This window comes from Bufo gargarizans, chromosome 4 (assembly GCF_014858855.1).
Source record: "Bufo gargarizans isolate SCDJY-AF-19 chromosome 4, ASM1485885v1, whole genome shotgun sequence".
Classification (NCBI taxonomy): Eukaryota; Metazoa; Chordata; class Amphibia; order Anura; family Bufonidae; genus Bufo; species Bufo gargarizans.
The window spans coordinates 108,510,475-108,529,586 of record NC_058083.1 but is presented as its reverse complement, the minus strand read 5'-3'; the positions used below and the strand labels follow the sequence as shown (position 1 = coordinate 108,529,586).

The 19,112-nt window shown below is 44.8% G+C and overlaps 2 protein-coding genes across 2 annotated transcripts in view; one reads left to right on the top strand and one right to left on the bottom strand.

The window, feature by feature from the left end:
• LOC122935257 (autoimmune regulator-like) overlaps positions 1-3,989 on the top strand; it is a 54,029-nt gene extending 50,040 nt beyond the window's left edge. The window contains exon 15 of the mRNA XM_044291018.1: positions 2,831-3,989. Within this exon, the coding sequence (XP_044146953.1) occupies positions 2,831-2,890 (60 nt within the window). The 3' untranslated portion in view covers positions 2,891-3,989. The remainder of the gene's footprint in view (positions 1-2,830) is intronic.
• SCLY (selenocysteine lyase) overlaps positions 1-19,112 on the bottom strand; it is a 131,378-nt gene that overhangs the window by 102,226 nt on the left and 10,040 nt on the right. The gene's annotated exons all lie outside the window — the stretch shown is intronic.

Genomic DNA, 19,112 nt, shown 5'->3' with positions numbered 1-19,112 from the left:
CGCCCATGCGACAGTATTTTTTGCATTATCGTTTGTTTGCTGTCCTCGCCCTTTTGGGAATGGTGGGGCCGGGCCTTTGGCTCCGGAAAATTTACTGAAAACAGGCGACTGGAGTAGTTGTTTACACCAGGCGCACAGACTGCCGGAGGCGAATCCTTCTGCTGCACAGGAGAAAAACAAAGACTGGGGGAAAATTGTAGTCTTTGTAAATGACTACCATTGACTGGTCTGTATATGTCCATTTGGAAATTAAAGGGGTTGTCCATGCTTTTTTAAGTGATGGCCTCTCCTCAGGATGGGGCATCATTTGCTGATCACCCCGCACTCCCACCGAACAATGTCAACGGAAACAACAGGAGCAAAGTGATAGAAACCAAGTCGGAGCACCAGACCTCAACGTCCATTCTCCAGGCTGTTTGCTTGCAGATATGTGTGCACATTGGATGTTAGCACTGCTAGCATTTTTACCCTGCAGTATTTAATATGCATCATCACCTATTTGTGTTGTGGCTATGCTTTTGCTTTTCTCATGTATTTTACAACTATGAGAATTGAATAAAGATGTATTTTGTTAGAATATGTATTTTCTTAGAATATGGTTCAGTATGTTTCTCTATTGGGGCATATAATATTAGTGGAGTAGGTTTAGACTGGAAGCTTATTATACTCCATATTTGTTGACCACAAGGTTCGTCTTTGCTAAAATAATAATGCGGCTCTTATAAATGGCTATGCGGCTGAAATACTAGACCTTTTTACCTAACTATAGTAAAATATTTCAGCTATGTGAATCTGGCTTATTCCCTCTATACATAGGCATATAGCTAAATGATATTTGAGCAGCAGCATCTAGCATTTAGGGTAGGTGAACGTCCCTTGTGGGCTTGGTCTGATTCATCCACGATACAGTCAATGCATGGTTGGCACACAACAGAGGCAGAAGTAAGTGAAAGAATCCTTTATTCCAACATGCATGCATAACTTTTTTTTACCGATGGAGCAGAGTGAGGGCTTGTTTTTTGCAAGCCTGCAAGGTCACTCTGGACCTCCCTATCTCAGCACTCCAACATCCAAAACTAATCAGTTTTAGCTGCCACCACTCGTCATGTCAGGCTGATGAGACACCTTGCATTAAATAGCGCCCAAATACACCCTACAGCTCACTATGCGGGCTAGCATAGCCCATAAGACACACCTAGGTTTTAGAGGAGGACAATAAGAAAAAAATATTTTTCATTAGACCTCAGATCAGACCAGCAATCAGACCCCCAATGTTAATCAGACCTCAGCTCACAGCCCCAATCAGACCCCCAATGTCAATAAGACCCTCAATCGGACCTCAGATCAGACCCACAATCATACTTCAGGTCAGGCCCCAATGTGAATGAGCCCCAATATAATTAAGACCCATTCAGACCGCAGATCAGACCTCCATGCCTCAGATCAGACCTCCATGCCTCAGATCAGATCCCCATGTTTCAGATCAGACCCCCATGCCTTAGATGAGCCCCCAACCATAGATCGGCCTCCATACATACAATATATCAGCCCCAAGTCTCCAGCCATATATGAGCCTCCAGCCATATATCAGCCCCTAGCCTCCAGCCATCTATCAACCCCTAACCTCCAGCCATATATCAGCCCCCAGCCTTAGAGCAAATAAAAAATAATAATAATCCACTTACCTCTCCTGCTCAGGATGCCACCGCTCCCTATTTCCAGCGCTCCCTCTCTTCTTCCTGCCGCCGGCTGTGCTGTGACCCGACGCGCACAGTGTGAGGTCACAGAGCGCCCTCACGCTGTGTGCAGCCACAGCACAGCCGAAAGCAAAGGCCCAGGAAGTGGTGAGTACAGAGCCTTCACCACTCCCCGGTCCTCTAGTACTAATTAACACTTCCATTATGGAAGCGCTCATTAGTATTCGCCCCATATAAAGGCAGTGGTGCCTACTTCTAAAAATAATTTTAATATCTGGATACCTCTATCATCACATTACATTTTGATTGGTACTATTTACGGCATTTTTGTTACTTTTTGTTTTAGTCTCACTTGGGGACTTGATCGCTCATATAATACTTTGCAATACTTTTGTATTGCAATGTATTATGTCTGTGACAGTCATCACACCTTTCAGCCTCTGCAAACAGCTTTGCTCAGTGTTAGAGGGGGTATCTGCACTATCCTGGAAGGCACTTTAAGTCATAGATGCCTAAATACAGAGAAAAAGTTATATGATGGCCTCCACTGAAAGGGGTTGGGCACATAGAAGAATGTTACAGGAGGATGTCCTGGGAAATTAACACACAGCTCCACTGACATTCCCTTTACCCTAGATGCCATACTGCTGTCATTCTGTAAGTCTCGCCCTGCATATGATGTTCAGGGTCCTAGTTGACAGTTTGCTGGAAGATGATCCGAAATGACTGTAGCCTGTGAATCACATTGGCTGAGGGAGGCAGGGGCGATGCCCTCATGAATACAGCTGACCCATAACTATGGCTCTGCTGTATTCTTTCTCCCCAGTAGCCAAATGGAAGAATATTTTTTTGTTGCTATTTTGACTAATAGGATTATTGCTCTGTATCTATAATATCCTGCCTTTACATAAAGTATAGCACTATATTCAGATGACAGATCTACTTTTATTTCCATGGGATCATCATTGGGCTGAGTGGTGATTGTGATGCCCATACATTGTAATAGCTGTTTCCCCATTTATTTGATGTTATAACAATGTGAATGAATAATACAGTGATTTTGGCTGCTCTTTATAGATCAGGATCTTTGGTTTGTCTTGTGCCTTCATGTGCCCATTTCTCTTCTCTGACAGAGTTCATTTGATTGCTTCTTACAGTGGGCTTTCCAGAATATGACTCGTCCATTGACATAATTTGAAGACCCTCATCTCCTCCTGCTTTGATCACTGCGGTATCTTCTTAGAAGCCTAGCTTATTTTACCCTATTGTGAATAAAGTAATCTGCTTTAAATAAAACACTTCAAGTGAAGGAAGAAATGAGGCCAAGTGCCAAGTAAATCAGTGCTTTCCATTAGGGCTGATACGACAGAGGTCCATGCAATACAGAAATGACCAGTCAATTACATAAAAAAACAGCATTTTGTTGACATATGCACTTTATGCAAGGCCCAGCATGAACTCATCTGCCATGACATGCTGAAAACGTCATCTAAATATATGAAAATTAGCCTAGTATGTAAAAAATATGGAGCCTACTCTTGGTCCTATGCATAGCTGTATAATGGATCCATTATGTGCAGGACCATAATAGGGCAGTCATAGAATTGCATGGGGACTTCACTGTACCTCCATATGCCTGTGGTTTCATATTATGGCATGCTCCATCAGATGTCGTATGTATGAAGCTTTTCTCGCATTTTTCTTGTAGGGGAGAATAGCTCTATACATATGGCACTTGACGGTAGCTTGAATGTGCTGCTGTGTACAAGAGGTGTAAAGCTATTCCAGCTCGCCTACTATCAGATCTGTTCAAAAGTCATGTTAATGGGTCAGAGCTCAGACACTGAATGAAACAGCTCTTTTGCCTCTAGCAGAGCAGAAAGTCCCAGCAGTAAACATCAGCTAAGAGCTAAGATATCAGTGCTCCTGTCCACCAGACCAATGGTTACATTGTTCCTCCCAGGGACAGCACTCAGATAAATTTTTATTATCACTGTTATAAGGGTCCTGTCACTGTTTTAAGGGTCCTGTGGCAGGAGCTTCATGCTATCATTTTGATGTTAACAGAAAATCACACTAAGGCTACTTTAACACTTGCGGCAGAGTGACCCGGTGCCAGAACTGCCTGCCGGATCCAGAAAAACGTATGCCAACTGATGGCATTTGTAAGACTGATCAGGATCCTGTTAAAGCAAAACAGGGATGAACAGCACTCCTTAGTGTCGATGTGGTGGGTGCACGTCTCCGGGGGGTGGTAAAAAAAGCCCCCAATCCAGCGTACATAACAAAGAGATGAAAAAATAAAAAACTGGAGACAGCACATCCAAAGTGATGGAATTTAATCCGGATGCAATGTTTCGGCTTGAACAGCTTTGTCAAGCTTGACAAAGGCTGTTTAAGCCGAAATGTTGCATCCGGATTAAATTCCATCACTTTGGATGTGCTGTCTCCAGTTTTTTATTTTTTTATTTTCTCTTTGATCAGGATCCTGATCAGTCTTAAAAATGCCTGATCAGTCAGAAAAATGCATTGAAATGCCGGATCCGTCTTTCCGATGTCATCCGGCAAAATGGATCCAGCATTTATTTTGTTCACCTTTTTTTCGGTCTGCGCATGCGCAGACCGGAAAGACAAATCTGGCATTCCAGTATTTTGATCCGGCACTAATACATTCCTATGGGAAAAAATGCTGGATCTGGCATTCAGGCAAGTCTTCAGTTTTTTTGGCCGGAGATAAAACCATAGCATGCTGCGGTTTTATCTTTTGCCTGATCAGTCAAAAAGACTGAACTGAAGACGTCCTGGTGCATCCTGAACGGAATTCTCTCCATTCAGAATGCATGGGGATATAACTGATCAGTTCTTTTCCGGCATTGAGCCCTTTTGACGGAACTCTATGCCGGAAAAGAAAAACGCAAGTGTGAAAGTACCCTAACCACCAGCGATTTTCAGCAATCTGCCTTAATTTGCTGTCACCATGCAGTCCAAAATCTATTGATACCTTAGCACACAATAAATGTTTTCACCAGAAAAGGTTTTACGCGTGTGGGCACACATGCCCTACAACAATGTTCCCCAACTTGTAGCTCTCCAATTGTTGCAAAGCTACAACTCCCATCATGGCCTGACAGCCTGTGGTTATCAGGGAATGATGGGAGTTGTAGTTTTGCAGCAGCTGGAGGGCCGCGTGTCTAGACAGAATGCTGATACTGGGCATATGTCAACTAAAATGAATATTCAAATAGGCAACCAAATTTGTGTTGACTCTTAGACCGCAAACATTTGGCTATGATTGTTAAATCATGATGTTTCACACTGAATATGATCTCATGGGTTTTACAAATGTTTTTTTAGAAGCGGCAAAATACAGCATAAAAAGAAAAGAAAACTCCACAGTCTCTTGGTCTGATGAATGGTCATGTATTCTTTGTTTGAAACAATGTGGTCATTAAGTTGCCTAATATCTTAAAGGGTTTGATCCACCAAAAATATTCAACATTTTTCAAACCAGCACCTCAATCTGAACACTTTTGTAATTGCGTGTAATAAAAAAATAAGTATAACCACTGAGTTCAATAAATATTCAATAAAATGCATCTGTATAGCGCCACCTGCTGTTTGTTCCTTTCCTTATTTCTCTGTACGCCTGGCTGAGGTGGATGCACATGCTCAGTTTCATTCTTCAACTGCCATAAGCTGGAGCTTCTTTTAGAAGCTGTGATAAAGGAAGACAGCTATAGCAGGAAGGACACACCTTTTGAACCCTTTGAGCTGTAATAGGGAAAGAGCTGCAGTAGAAAGGACCCCCCCCCCGAGCTGTCAGCTTGAAATAAATCTAGCAGAGCAATTGTAGCAATGAATAAGAAGATCTCTTGTTACATGTGAGGTACAAGGCAGACTGTCACGTTTTTTACAGTAATCATGGGGTAACCCCTTTAAGGAGAGCCTGTCACAGGAGAGTGACTTAATTTCATATAGTAGTCACTTCTCACTAACACTCACTAGTGACACCTTCTGAAAGTGGGTCTCTATTGAGTCAATGTCCGACTTTTTAACCAGCCTTGGAACACGACAAATGGAAAGTATCCACGCCACATATCCTCCTGCAGACAGCTGTTTCAGGGCGTTTGTCCCTCATCAGTATAGAGTTAGATTCTGGCTGGTTGAGTGAGATGCCTTGGATTCAGCTCTGGGGAAATACTAGCTCTCCTTAAAGGGGTTGGCCACTTTTTAGCTACAGCTGATCAGTGTGTTTGATGCTTAGATGGGCCTTACTATTATAGCCTGTGTTATATTCTGTGCCATTTTCTGTATTTCATAAGGGATGTCTCCTTTTTGGCCAAGTCTTTTGTACAGGGGCGTAGCTATAGGGGGTGCAGAGGTAGCAGTTACTACTGGGCCCAGGAGCCTGAGGGGCCCAAAGACCCTTGTGCCGCATAAGAAGACACCGGTATTATAGAAAGTGCATGCTGGTCAAGTTACACCTCTGCTGGAGGGAAGAGGTTAGGTCAAAGAATTTGGCATGGGGGGTGCTGTTTCAATTTTTGCATCAGGCAGCACGAAGGCTATGTTTTTCCCTGCCCCTGGCCACAAAACACTGAGGGAAGGGGGGCCCAAGCTGAACTCTTGCACCAGGAGCCTTTAGCCAGGCCTCTGCTTTTGTGCTGTCCACATGGTGGCCCTGTCTATAAAATGGCCGCTAATAGAGAGTCATGTAACCAGGTAAATCACTTCCATGTGATGTCTCCTGAATTACATACAGGACACTTGCCATCTGCACTTGAGAGTTTAGTGCAGGTGCAATGTGTTATAATGGAGGAGGATGAGTGACGTGTCTGGTCACATGAGCCTCCATCAGTGGCCATTTTATGGACAGGACCTCTATGTGGACAGCACAGAACATTTGCCCAAAAAGAGGACATGGCTTGTAAAATATAGCAAATGGCACAGAAAATCAACAAAGGCTGTATTACTAAGTGCCATACAGTCATCTGATATACACATTGATCAACAGTAAGCAGACAGTGGCCATGTGTTTAACCACTTCCGGACCGCCCATAGGATATAAACGTCCTATGGGCGGTTGTTTATCTCTAAATGGATGTTCTAAAACGTCCATTCAGAGATGGCAGCTGCACGCCAATCGTGCAGCTGCCGAGCGGGGGGCCCGCTGTCAGCGACAGCAGGGCAACCCAGAGGGAAGGCAGGGACAGTTCCCAGGTGTCCCTGCCTGCTAGATCGCTGTATACACAGCACTCCGCTATGCGCTTCCTGTCCCGGCCTGGTGGTCATGTGGGAGAGTGCAGGAGCTGTGAGGTCTTCCACAGACCTCGATCAGCCCTGCACTGAGGCTGTACAGCGCAGTATACCGCTGTACAACCTCTCTGGGGGGTGTAGTTCCCCTGTAAGGAGAAATCTATAGTGAAAAAAGTTAAGTTAAATGTCCCCCAGAGGTCTTTTATGACCTTATGGGGGACACAAAGTGTAAAATAAATAAAGAAAAAAATTCCCCAATTAACTAATAAAAAAATAAAAATTAAAATAGAAAAAAAATAATAAATAGACATATTTGATATTGCCGTGACGGCCGGCTCTATAAATATATCTCATGAACCACCCTGTCTGATAAACACTATAAAAATAAATAAATAAAAACTGTGTCAAAAAAAGCTATTTTTGTCACCTTACATCACAAAAAGTAAAACATCAAGTGATCAAAAAGGCGTATGTCCCACAAAATTGTACCAATAAAAGTGTCACCTCATCCCGCAAAAAATGAGCCCATACATAAGAAAATCGCTCAAAAATAAATAAAATAGAAAATGCTATTATTTTGTTAAAGTAAAAGTAAAATAAAAATATACATATTAGGTATCGCCGCGTCTGTAACAACCATCTCTCTAAAAATATCACATGACCTAACCTCTTAGGTGAACACAGTAAAAAAAATAAGATAAAAACAGTGCCAAAAAAGTCATTTTTTTGTCACCTAGCATCATATAAAGTGCAACACCAAGCAATCAAAAAGGGGTATGCCCCCCAAAATAGTACCAATCAAACCGTCACCTCATCCTGCATTAAATGAGATCCTAACTAAGATAATCGGTCAAAAATAAAAAAGCTATGGCTCTCAGACTATGGAGACACTAAAACATCATTTTTTTGGATTAAAAAATGCTATTATTGTGTAAAACTTAAATAAATGAGAAAAAGTATACATATTAGGTATTGCCACGTCCATAACAATCTGCTCTATAAAAATGTCACATGACTTAACCCCTCAGGTGAACTCTGTAAAAAGAAATAAATAAAAATTGTGCTAAGACAACCAATTTTTGGGGTCACCTTGCCCCATAAAATGTAATAATGAATGATCAAAAAATCATATGTACCCAAAAATGGTACCAGTAAAAACATCAACTCTTCCTGCAAAAAAACGAGCCCCTGCACAAGACGATTGGCAGAAAAATAAAAAAATATGGCGTTCAGAAAATGGAGACACAAAAACATATTTTTCTTTTCAAAAATGTTTTATGTAAAACTGAAACAAACAAAGAAAGTAGACACATTTGATATCATTGTGTCCGTAACAACCTGCTCTATGAAGATAGCACATGATCTACCCTGTCAGATGAATGTTGTAAAAAAATAAAAATAAAAACAGTGCCAAAACAGCTATTTTTTGGTTACCTTGCCTCAGAAAAAACTTAATATAGAGCAATAAAAATTCATATGTACCCTAAAATAGTACCAATAAAACTGGCACCTTATCCCCATGTTTCCAAAATGCAGGCAATTTTTGGGAGTTTCTACTGTAAGGGTGCATCAGGGGGCCTTCAAATGGGACATGGCATCTAAAAACCAGTTGTCAAGACACAGGGTAGGAATAAGTGCAGCCCTAAACTCCACCCCACCTCTGTCACTGCCTACTAGCACGGCCCATCCTAACCGACAGCGTACAACCTGGCGGCAGTCCCTCACTTAGATATGTGCAGGGGCCTAAGAAGATAACAGAAGTACCGTAACAGAGTCAGACAAGCCAAAGTCAAAGCGAGGAGGTCACTCAGGTACACAGGGAGCAATCCGATAACAAACTCAAAACACAATCCGGAGTCTGGAGCCAAGAGGTCACATCAATTTCAGGGAGGTTACAAGGTTGAGGTCAAAAACAGAGCCGAGGTCAAAAACACACAGAAGGCACAATACTAAAATGCTGGTGAGGGTAGCAAGACCATTCACAGGCAACCTGTGGCCAGCAGGCTGCCTGTTTAAATAGCAGAACAAGTGGGTCACATGACGTGGCCAGCGTCATATGACCCAAGCCTAGCCCAAACCATCTGAGTGCCGATAAATTGTGATCGGCGCTCAGTACCTCTTTCAGCTAGGAGGATGCCGGCCGTGCTGAGGCGTGCGCGGCCGGGTCCTCCCTGCCCCCTGGTCCCAATGGAGACGAGGACGCAGGCCACGTCCTCGCTCCTGCACGGATGCGGAATTCCGGTGGTGCTGCAAGGAGGAAACGCATTTCCGGCTCCCCGTTACACCAGTTCAGCAAAATCTGCCTTCCAAAAACCATATGGTGCTCCTTTTCTTCTGCGCCCTGCCGTGTGCCCTTACATCAGTTTACGACCACATGTGGGGTGTTTCTGTAAACTGCAGAATCAGGGTAATAAATATAAAAAAAAAATTTGGCTGTTACCCTCAATGTGTTAAAGAACAAAATGGATTAAAATGGAAAATCTGCCAAAAAATTTAGACATTTCATCTCCATTTTCCTTTACAGGGAGTGCAGAATTATTAGGCAAATGAGTATTTTGACCACATCATCCTCTTTATGCATGTTGTCTTACTCCAAGCTGTATAGGCTCGAAAGCCTACTACCAATTAAGCATATTAGGTGATGTGCATCTCTGTAATGAGAAGGGGTGTGGTCTAATGACATCAACACCCTATATCAGGTGTGCATAATTATTAGGCAACTTCCTTTCCTTTGGCAAAATGGGTCAAAAGAAGGACTTGACAGGCTCAGAAAAGTCAAAAATAGTGAGATATCTTGCAGAGGGATGCAGCACTCTTAAAATTGCAAAGCTTCTGAAGCGTGATCATCGAACAATCAAGCGTTTCATTCAAAATAGTCAACAGGGTCGCAAGAAGCGTGTGGAAAAACCAAGGCGCAAAATAACTGCCCATGAACTGAGAAAAGTCAAGCGTGCAGCTGCCAAGATGCCACTTGCCACCAGTTTGGCCATATTTCAGAGCTGCAACATTACTGGAGTGCCCAAAAGCACAAGGTGTGCAATACTCAGAGACATGGCCAAGGTAAGAAAGGCTGAAAGACGACCACCACTGAACAAGACACACAAGCTGAAACGTCAAGACTGGGCCAAGAAATATCTCAAGACTGATTTTTCTAAGGTTTTATGGACTGATGAAATGAGAGTGAGTCTTGATGGGCCAGATAGATGGGCCCGTGGCTGGATTGGTAAAGGGCAGAGAGCTCCAGTCCGACTCAGACGCCAGCAAGGTGGAGGTGGAGTACTGGTTTGGGCTGGTATCATCAAAGATGAGCTTGTGGGGCCTTTTTGGGTTGAGGATGGAGTCAAGCTGAACTCCCAGTCCTACTGCCAGTTTCTGGAAGACACCTTCTTCAAGCAGTGGTACAGGAAGAAGTCTGCATCCTTCAAGAAAAACATGATTTTCATGCAGGACAATGCTCCATCACACGCGTCCAAGTACTCCACAGCGTGGCTGGCAAGAAAGGGTATAAAAGAAGAAAATCTAATGACATGGCCTCCTTGTTCACCTGATCTGAACCCCATTGAGAACCTGTGGTCCATCATCAAATGTGAGATTTACAAGGAGGGAAAACAGTACACCTCTCTGAACAGTGTCTGGGAGGCTGTGGTTGCTGCTGCACGCAATGTTGATGGTGAACAGATCAAAACACTGACAGAATCCATGGATGGCAGGCTTTTGAGTGTCCTTGCAAAGAAAGGTGGCTATATTGGTCACTGATTTGTTTTTGTTTTGTTTTTGAATGTCAGAAATGTATATTTGTGAATGTTGAGATGTTATATTGGTTTCACTGGTAAAAATAAATAATTGAAATGGGTATATATTTGTTTTTTGTTAAGTTGCCTAATAATTATGCACAGTAATAGTCACCTGCACACACAGATATCCCCCTAAAATAGCTAAAACTAAAAACAAACTAAAAACTACTTCCAAAAATATTCAGCTTTGATATTAATGAGTTTTTGGGGTTCATTGAGAACATGGTTGCTGTTCAATAATAAAATTAATCCTCAAAAATACAACTTGCCTAATAATTCTGCACTCCCTGTAATTCTTGTGGAACACCTAAAGGGTTAACAAGGTTTTTAATCAGTTTTGAGTAACTTAAATGGTGTAGTTTCTACAATTGGGTCATCTATGGAGGTTTCCACTGTGTAAGCCCCACAAAGTGACTTCAGACCTGAACTGGTCCTTAAAAAGTGGGTTTTGGAAATTTTCTTAAAAGTTTTAAGAATTGCTTATAAAATTCTAAGCCTTCTAACGTCTTAAACAAATAAAATGGTATTTACAAAAAAAATGCCAACATAAAGTAGACATATGGGGAATGTTAGGTAATACATTTTCGTTAACTTTTGGATTTTTTTTTATAAATAAAGGTAAAACATATTGACTCAAATTTACCATTAACATGAAGTACAATGTGTCACAAGAAAATAATCTCTGAATGGCCTGGATAAGTAAAAGCGTTCCAAAGTTGTTATCACATAAAGTGACACATGTCAGATTTGCTAAATTAGGCCTGGTCAGGAGGGGGTAAATAGAAGTGGTTAAAGGGGTTGTCTCACTTCACCAAGTGGCATTTATCATGTAGAGAATACAAGGCACTTCCTAATGTATTGTGATTATCCATATTATCTACTTTGCTGACTGGATACATTTTTTCATCACATTACACTCATTTTAGGTCGAACTAAAATTAAAGACAACAGAGGAGGAGCCTCTAGACAAAACAAATATAACAAAACAGCCCAGCAGGCAAACTAATACATACAAAAGCAGTGTGACCAAAGATTTGAAAAGAAGCAGGAACGCTCTCACCCGGTTTGTTGTTCAGGATGTCTCGTAGAGAAGACTGGGGGTGAAGAACGGTCCTTGGATGCTTCTCGTTCACACGCGAATAATAGATGAGCCCCTTTTAGGATGGTTGGAGGCAAGGTGGTTAGCCCTAGGCAACCCTAAGAGGGGGGGCAGGGGCTATTATGCCCTACCTATCTATACGGGGACTTACCCCGCAAGGAGCGTCCCCGTCCGGATGCCTGTCCCTGTGGGGACAGAAACCCTAGTAGTCCCTAATAGATGCTCCCTACGTGTCACGTTTCAGTTCGTTCACAGAATATCATCAGGGGAGATAGATGGTGCACACAGGGCTATGGATTGGGCCTGTGCGACCAAAGAGACAAAGAAGGTATTTTTTGGAAATGGGTCAGAAGCCTAAGAGAGTGTGAGGCCAGTCAGGCTAAGACACACAAGGCATGACCATAATGGACGTGTTATTCTAAATAGATGCACCAATGGGTGCCAACTATGCAATAACAATGGGCCTCAGGGACGATCAATCCAGGGGCGGGCTGTCGGCAGAGTACACTCACCGCTCTGTGTCTTAAATACAGTCCGATGCCGCCGGGTTCTCTTGCCGCTTTCTACTTCCGGTCACGTGACTTGGTGAGTAGAGTGTCACGTGCCCGGTGGAACGCAGGAAGTGAGCGTGCGTTCCAGCACGATGCGGCCCGTGGAGCGCGTCGCCAGAGGATGACGCCGCACAGCATGTGAGAGATCACATGACCAGAAACTGGTCACGGGGCACGCCGGGCCGAACGAGGAACGCCCACTATCCTCGCTCCGAGCAGGAAGCAACTAATGTATTGGCAAGTGGCGGAACGGAGTGTGGGCAAAATAATTGGGCACAGTAGTCATTGTCACAATTAAATGCCAGGTGGATCCAGGGTTCTAAGGATCCATAGTAACGCTTCATATATATGAAATAGAAACTAGACTATTAGAGGCAAATTTAATTACACAAAGGCCATAGAGACAGTAGAACCGGCCCAAAGAAAAAAGAGAGAGATAATACATATTGGGAAATCAAATGAAACAGCTAAAGTTAAGCTGTTCATTTAATCCCATAGGGGCCATTGTCTTTAAATAGTAAATCCAGCGCAATTCGCGCTGCAATATGGCGCGGTCCCAATCTCCTCCACGTTTGGGGGGTGGGACATGATCAATGCCCATCACAGTGATGCTGGCTTTCCCATTGTGTTGACGGTGAACATGATTGGCGACCGGAGTGTCTTTAGCTTTGGTTATGTCGCCAAGATGTTCACCGACACGTCTGCGCAGTTCCCGGATAGTTTTTCCTACGTATCCCTTGCCGCATTCACATGACAGCAAATAAATGACACCACGGCTCCTGCAGTTAATGAAATGGTGTATATGGTATGTTTTCCCTGTCACCGTACTGATAAAGTCTTTGCCGGTTTTTAGATAGGGACAGGCGATACACCCGCTGCATCTGAAACATCCCTTGATACCAGATTTGAGCCAAGCTGAGCCTGATAGAGAGGGTGGGGGGGTGAATTCGCTCGATACTAATGTATCGCGGAGACTCCGTCCTCGGCGATAAGTAACGTGAGGATAGTCTCCCACCACTTCCTTTAAATCGGGGTCGAGTTGTAGAATACCCCAGTTTTTTTGAAAGATGTGTCTAACTTCGCCAGCAGCCCTGTCAAAGGTCATGATCGGTCGGATGATGTTGGAGGGTGGCGTGGTGCAGGGTTTGGGAACAAGGAGGGATGTTCTATCTGCGTGTAATGCAAACTCAAATGCTCTCCTTAGAACCTTGTCGGGATAACCGCGTTGAAGGAACCTGGTACGTAAATCGGCAGCCTGTCTGACAAATTCTCTTTTTGTGGAGCAATTACGCCTAATTCTAAGATATTGCCCCTTGGGAATACCTCGCCTAAGTGGGAGGGGGTGACTACTCTCCCACCTAAGCAGGGTATTGGTGGACGTCGGTTTACGGTAGATCGACGTCTCCAGAGCGCCAGCAGGTGTATGGGAGATGAGGACATCAAGAAATGGTAACGTGGTGCCTCCAACCTCACAAGTGAAGTGCATGCCGATCTGGTTGTTATTGAACATCCTCACCAGCGAACGGAACGAGGCACCGTTCCCGTTCCAAATGATGAAGATGTCATCAATGTACCGCGCCCACAAGCCAATCTGGTCCAGGAGAGTAGAACATTCGTCCCTAAAAACCAGAGTCTCCTCCCACCAGCCCAGGAACAAGTTGGCATACGACGGGGCACAAGAACACCCCATCGCGGTGCCCCTGAGCTGGTGGTAGAGTCTCCCGTTGAATGAAAAGACATTGGTGGTCAAAGTAAACTCAAGAAGGGAGAGGACAAAATGGCTGTGGGCGCGGTACTGGCAACCACGAGTGCTGAGAAAATGCTCAACTGCCTTCATTCCCAAGTCGTGAGGAATGTTGGAGTAGAGGGCCTCCACGTCGATGCTAGTCAATAGGCTAGCGTTATCGACGTGAATGCCCTCCAGTTGTTTGAGCAGGTGTGTGGTGTCTCGGGTATAGGATGGCAGCGAGGTCACAAAGGGTGCCAATACACGATCCACATAGATCCCTACATTTTGGGATAGGTTCCCTACCCCGGATACTATGGGGCGCCCTTTCAGGGGATGTGTTCCCTTGTGAAGTTTAGGCAGACAGTAAAATGTTGCCAAACGTGGATGAGTGGGCAACATGAATTTATACTCATCCTCGGAAATAATAGATGCAGTTTTGGCTTCGTCGAGAATGCTTTTCAATTCCAGTCTGTATCTATTTGTTGGATTAGTAGAGAGAACCTCGTACGTGGATGAATCCCTCAGCAGGGCCTCACACATATCCGTGTATTGACCGTGGTCCATGACCACCGTGTTGCCTCCTTTATCGGAGGGCTTGATTACTATAGAGCGATCAGTCTCCAAGCTAGCTACAGCGGTGGCATGGGCCCGGTCAATATTGGAATGGAAGGTGGGACGTAGGTTCTCAATCTCTTGCGAGACCGTGCTGAAGAAGACATCCACGCACGATAACTCACCCAGGTTGGGAGGCATCCTATTGCTTTTAAGTTTAAGGTTAGTGAAAGGTCCCTGGCCCTCTAACTTGTCGAATTCTCCGTCCAGTCCGTACAGCAGGCGAACGTCCGCTAAAATATCCAGGGGTATGCCTAACTCACGGCACTGTTTTTTATCCTGGAGTTTATAGAATTTGTGCCAGCGGAGCTTCCTGACAAATAGATTGAGGTCTTTGAATGTTTCAAACAAGTTAAAAGAGGGGGTTGGCACAAAGGAAAGGCCTAATTGCAGTACCTCTATCTCAGTGGGACTGAGATTGCGGGATGAGAGGTTGACTACCTGGGGACCTCTGGGTTCTGAGTTTGTTGCAGGCGGTTCCGTAATGGGTATATCTGCTGAGGGGTTGGTGGACCTTGGTATTGACCTGTCCCTCCTAAAAAACGAGAGTTAGGGGTACCTTGATATTGTCCCCGTCCTCGTGAATTCCCCCTCTGGCGCCCACGTCGGTTACCTCCCCGTGATGGGGGTCTTGGACCCTTAACTGAATTATCAGAGTCTGAACAGTCGGTGTCGGTGGATGACTGTTCAGTTAGGGCTCCTGTGGGTTCCCTCCTATTGGCAATGGAGGAGTAGACTCTATTATCTTTAAAATCGGCCAGGTCCCTCACAAACTGCCGATGTTTGCGTTCCTTCAAATGGTACTGGTATTTTTCAAGAAGGTTCTGAAGTTGTTTTTCTTTATTCGCAAACTCGGTTTCTTGTGAGAATGACTGGGCCGATTCAATACTCGCATTCAATTTCTTATTTAGAGTCTCAAGGTTATTTTTCTCCTCTGTGAGCAAAAGACGCATGAGTCTCAAGGAGCTTTCTGTAGCTTCTTTTTCCCATTTACTGAGGAAGCCTGGGTTGCGGAATCTCGTTCCTGGTAGGAGTGCAATCCTAAGACCTCGAGGCACAATATTGTGCTTCAGATAACTTTCTAGGCTTTGCACCTCCCACCAGGAGAGGATTTGATCCTTGTATATATCAGTGAGTTCTTTGAAGGCTGCATTAAATGACGGGGTATATTTTTTTTGGGAAAATTCTTTTTCTGAAAAAATCTCTCTAGCCTCAGTGAGCCAGTTTTCTGCGCTAAACCCAGTAGCAAGAAAACCTGCCATGCCTAGTGTGCGAAATGGAAAAAGTTAACTAAAGGGCCAGATATGTCAAACAGGCCCACTAAATCCCAAAAATTAGCAAAATGTACTGATCCCATAGGACAGAGGGATAAAACTTAACATTTATTTTAGGTCGAACTAAAATTAAAGACAACAGAGGAGGAGCCTCTAGACAAAACAAATATAACAAAACAGCCCAGCAGGCAAACTAATACATACAAAAGCAGTGTGACCAAAGATTTGAAAAGAAGCAGGAACGCTCTCACCCGGTTTGTTGTTCAGGATGTCTCGTAGAGAAGACTGGGGGTGAAGAACGGTCCTTGGATGCTTCTCGTTCACACGCGAATAATAGATGAGCCCCTTTTAGGATGGTTGGAGGCAAGGTGGTTAGCCCTAGGCAACCCTAAGAGGGGGGGCAGGGGCTATTATGCCCTACCTATCTATACGGGGACTTACCCCGCAAGGAGCGTCCCCGTCCGGATGCCTGTCCCTGTGGGGACAGAAACCCTAGTAGTCCCTAATAGATGCTCCCTACGTGTCACGTTTCAGTTCGTTCACAGAATATCATCAGGGGAGATAGATGGTGCACACAGGGCTATGGATTGGGCCTGTGCGACCAAAGAGACAAAGAAGGTATTTTTTGGAAATGGGTCAGAAGCCTAAGAGAGTGTGAGGCCAGTCAGGCTAAGACACACAAGGCATGACCATAATGGACGTGTTATTCTAAATAGATGCACCAATGGGTGCCAACTATGCAATAACAATGGGCCTCAGGGACGATCAATCCAGGGGCGGGCTGTCGGCAGAGTACACTCACCGCTCTGTGTCTTAAATACAGTCCGATGCCGCCGGGTTCTCTTGCCGCTTTCTACTTCCGGTCACGTGACTTGGTGAGTAGAGTGTCACGTGCCCGGTGGAACGCAGGAAGTGAGCGTGCGTTCCAGCACGATGCGGCCCGTGGAGCGCGTCGCCAGAGGATGACGCCGCACAGCATGTGAGAGATCACATGACCAGAAACTGGTCACGGGGCACGCCGGGCCGAACGAGGAACGCCCACTATCCTCGCTCCGAGCAGGAAGCAACTAATGTATTGGCAAGTGGCGGAACGGAGTGTGGGCAAAATAATTGGGCACAGTAGTCATTGTCACAATTAAATGCCAGGTGGATCCAGGGTTCTAAGGATCCATAGTAACGCTTCATATATATGAAATAGAAACTAGACTATTAGAGGCAAATTTAATTACACAAAGGCCATAGAGACAGTAGAACCGGCCCAAAGAAAAAAGAGAGAGATAATACATATTGGGAAATCAAATGAAACAGCTAAAGTTAAGCTGTTCATTTAATCCCATAGGGGCCATTGTCTTTAAATAGTAAATCCAGCGCAATTCACGCTGCAATATGGCGCGGTCCCAATCTCCTCCACGTTTGGGGGGTGGGACATGATCAATGCCCATCACAGTGATGCTGGCTTTCCCATTGTGTTGACGGTGAACATGATTGGCGACCGGAGTGTCTTTAGCTTTGGTTATGTCGCCAAGATGTTCACCGACACGTCTGCGCAGTTCCCGGATAGTTTTTCCTACGTATCCCTTGCCGCATTCACATGACAGCAAATAAATGACACCACGGCTCCTGCAGTTAATGAAATGGTGTATATGGTATGTTTTCCCTGTCACCGTACTGATAAAGTCTTTGCCGGTTTTTAGATAGGGACAGGCGATACACCCGCTGCATCTGAAACATCCCTTGATACCAGATTTGAGCCAAGCTGAGCCTGATAGAGAGGGTGGGGGGGTGAATTCGCTCGATACTAATGTATCGCGGTGTTCTATCACAGAAGTTCAGGTTTGGGATCGGTGTTCTGTAGATTGTATTATTTTCCCTTATAACATGGTTATAAGGGAAAATAATAGCATTCTGAATACAGAATGCATAGTCAAATAAAAATTTAACTCACCTTAGTCCACTTGTTCGCGTAGCCCGGCATCTCTTTCTGTCTCCTTCGCTGAACAGGACCTGTGGTGACGTCACTCCGGTCATCACATGGTCCGTCACATGATCTTTTACCATGGTGATGGAACATGTGATGACCGGAGTGACGTCATCACAGGTCCTGTTCATGTAATAATGCTCACCCCATGTCAGAACCTCCCAGGGAGCCAGTAGTGGGATGAGGAACCCACTGGCAGTAAGCAGCTGACAGCCCAGAATGCGGTACAAGTTTAGGGATAATCCAAGAGGGGTAGTCAATGTCCAATCCGGGTCGAGGCAGGCAGCGAAGGTTCAAGGCGGAAGACAGTCCAGGGGTCAGTAGCCGGGAAGGATACAAAGAAACAACAGGCAATAGAAGGATCTGCAGGGAGGCTAGGTGTTCACCATAAGGTGGAATAACTCAGCAATGAACCAGAGCTCAGGCCAGGTCTTTATAGCCAGGGAAGGTAGGAACCACCCTCCCCAGGAACCAATGGCAGGCGAGGAAGGTGGAAGGTGTGTACTGGGAATCTCCCTCAGCAAGGCTCACACCTGACAGCCGGATAATGCAGGAACTCTATGCACCCGGAAATGTGCGAGCAGCCTGTGTACTGCGCACACGCCGTGCACCCGCACCTCGGGCACCAGGTGTTCTACCGAGCTGAAGGGGAACCCGTGCCCTGCGCCGTGCCCGTGGTCCCAGAGTAGGGGTAACACCCCCTGCTTCCTGACACCCCAGGTCCTGTTCAGCAAAGGAGACAGAAGGAGATGCCGGGCTACGCGAACAAGTGGACTAAGGTGAGTTAAATAATAATAATTATTTTTTTAACCCCTCCAGTGCTATTTGACTATGCATTCTGTATTCAAAATGCTATTATTTTCCCTTATAACCATGTTATAAGGGAAAATAATAATGATCGGGTCTCCATCCCGATCGTCTCCTAGCAACCGTGCGTGAAAATCGCACCGCATCCGCACTTGCTTGCGGTTGCTTGCGATTTTCACGCAACCCCATTTTTTTCTATGGGGCCTGCGTTACGTGAAAATCGCACAATATAGAGCATGCTGCGATTTTCACGCAACCCATAAGTGGTGCGTGAAAATCACCGCTCATGTGAACAGACCCATAGAAATGAATGGG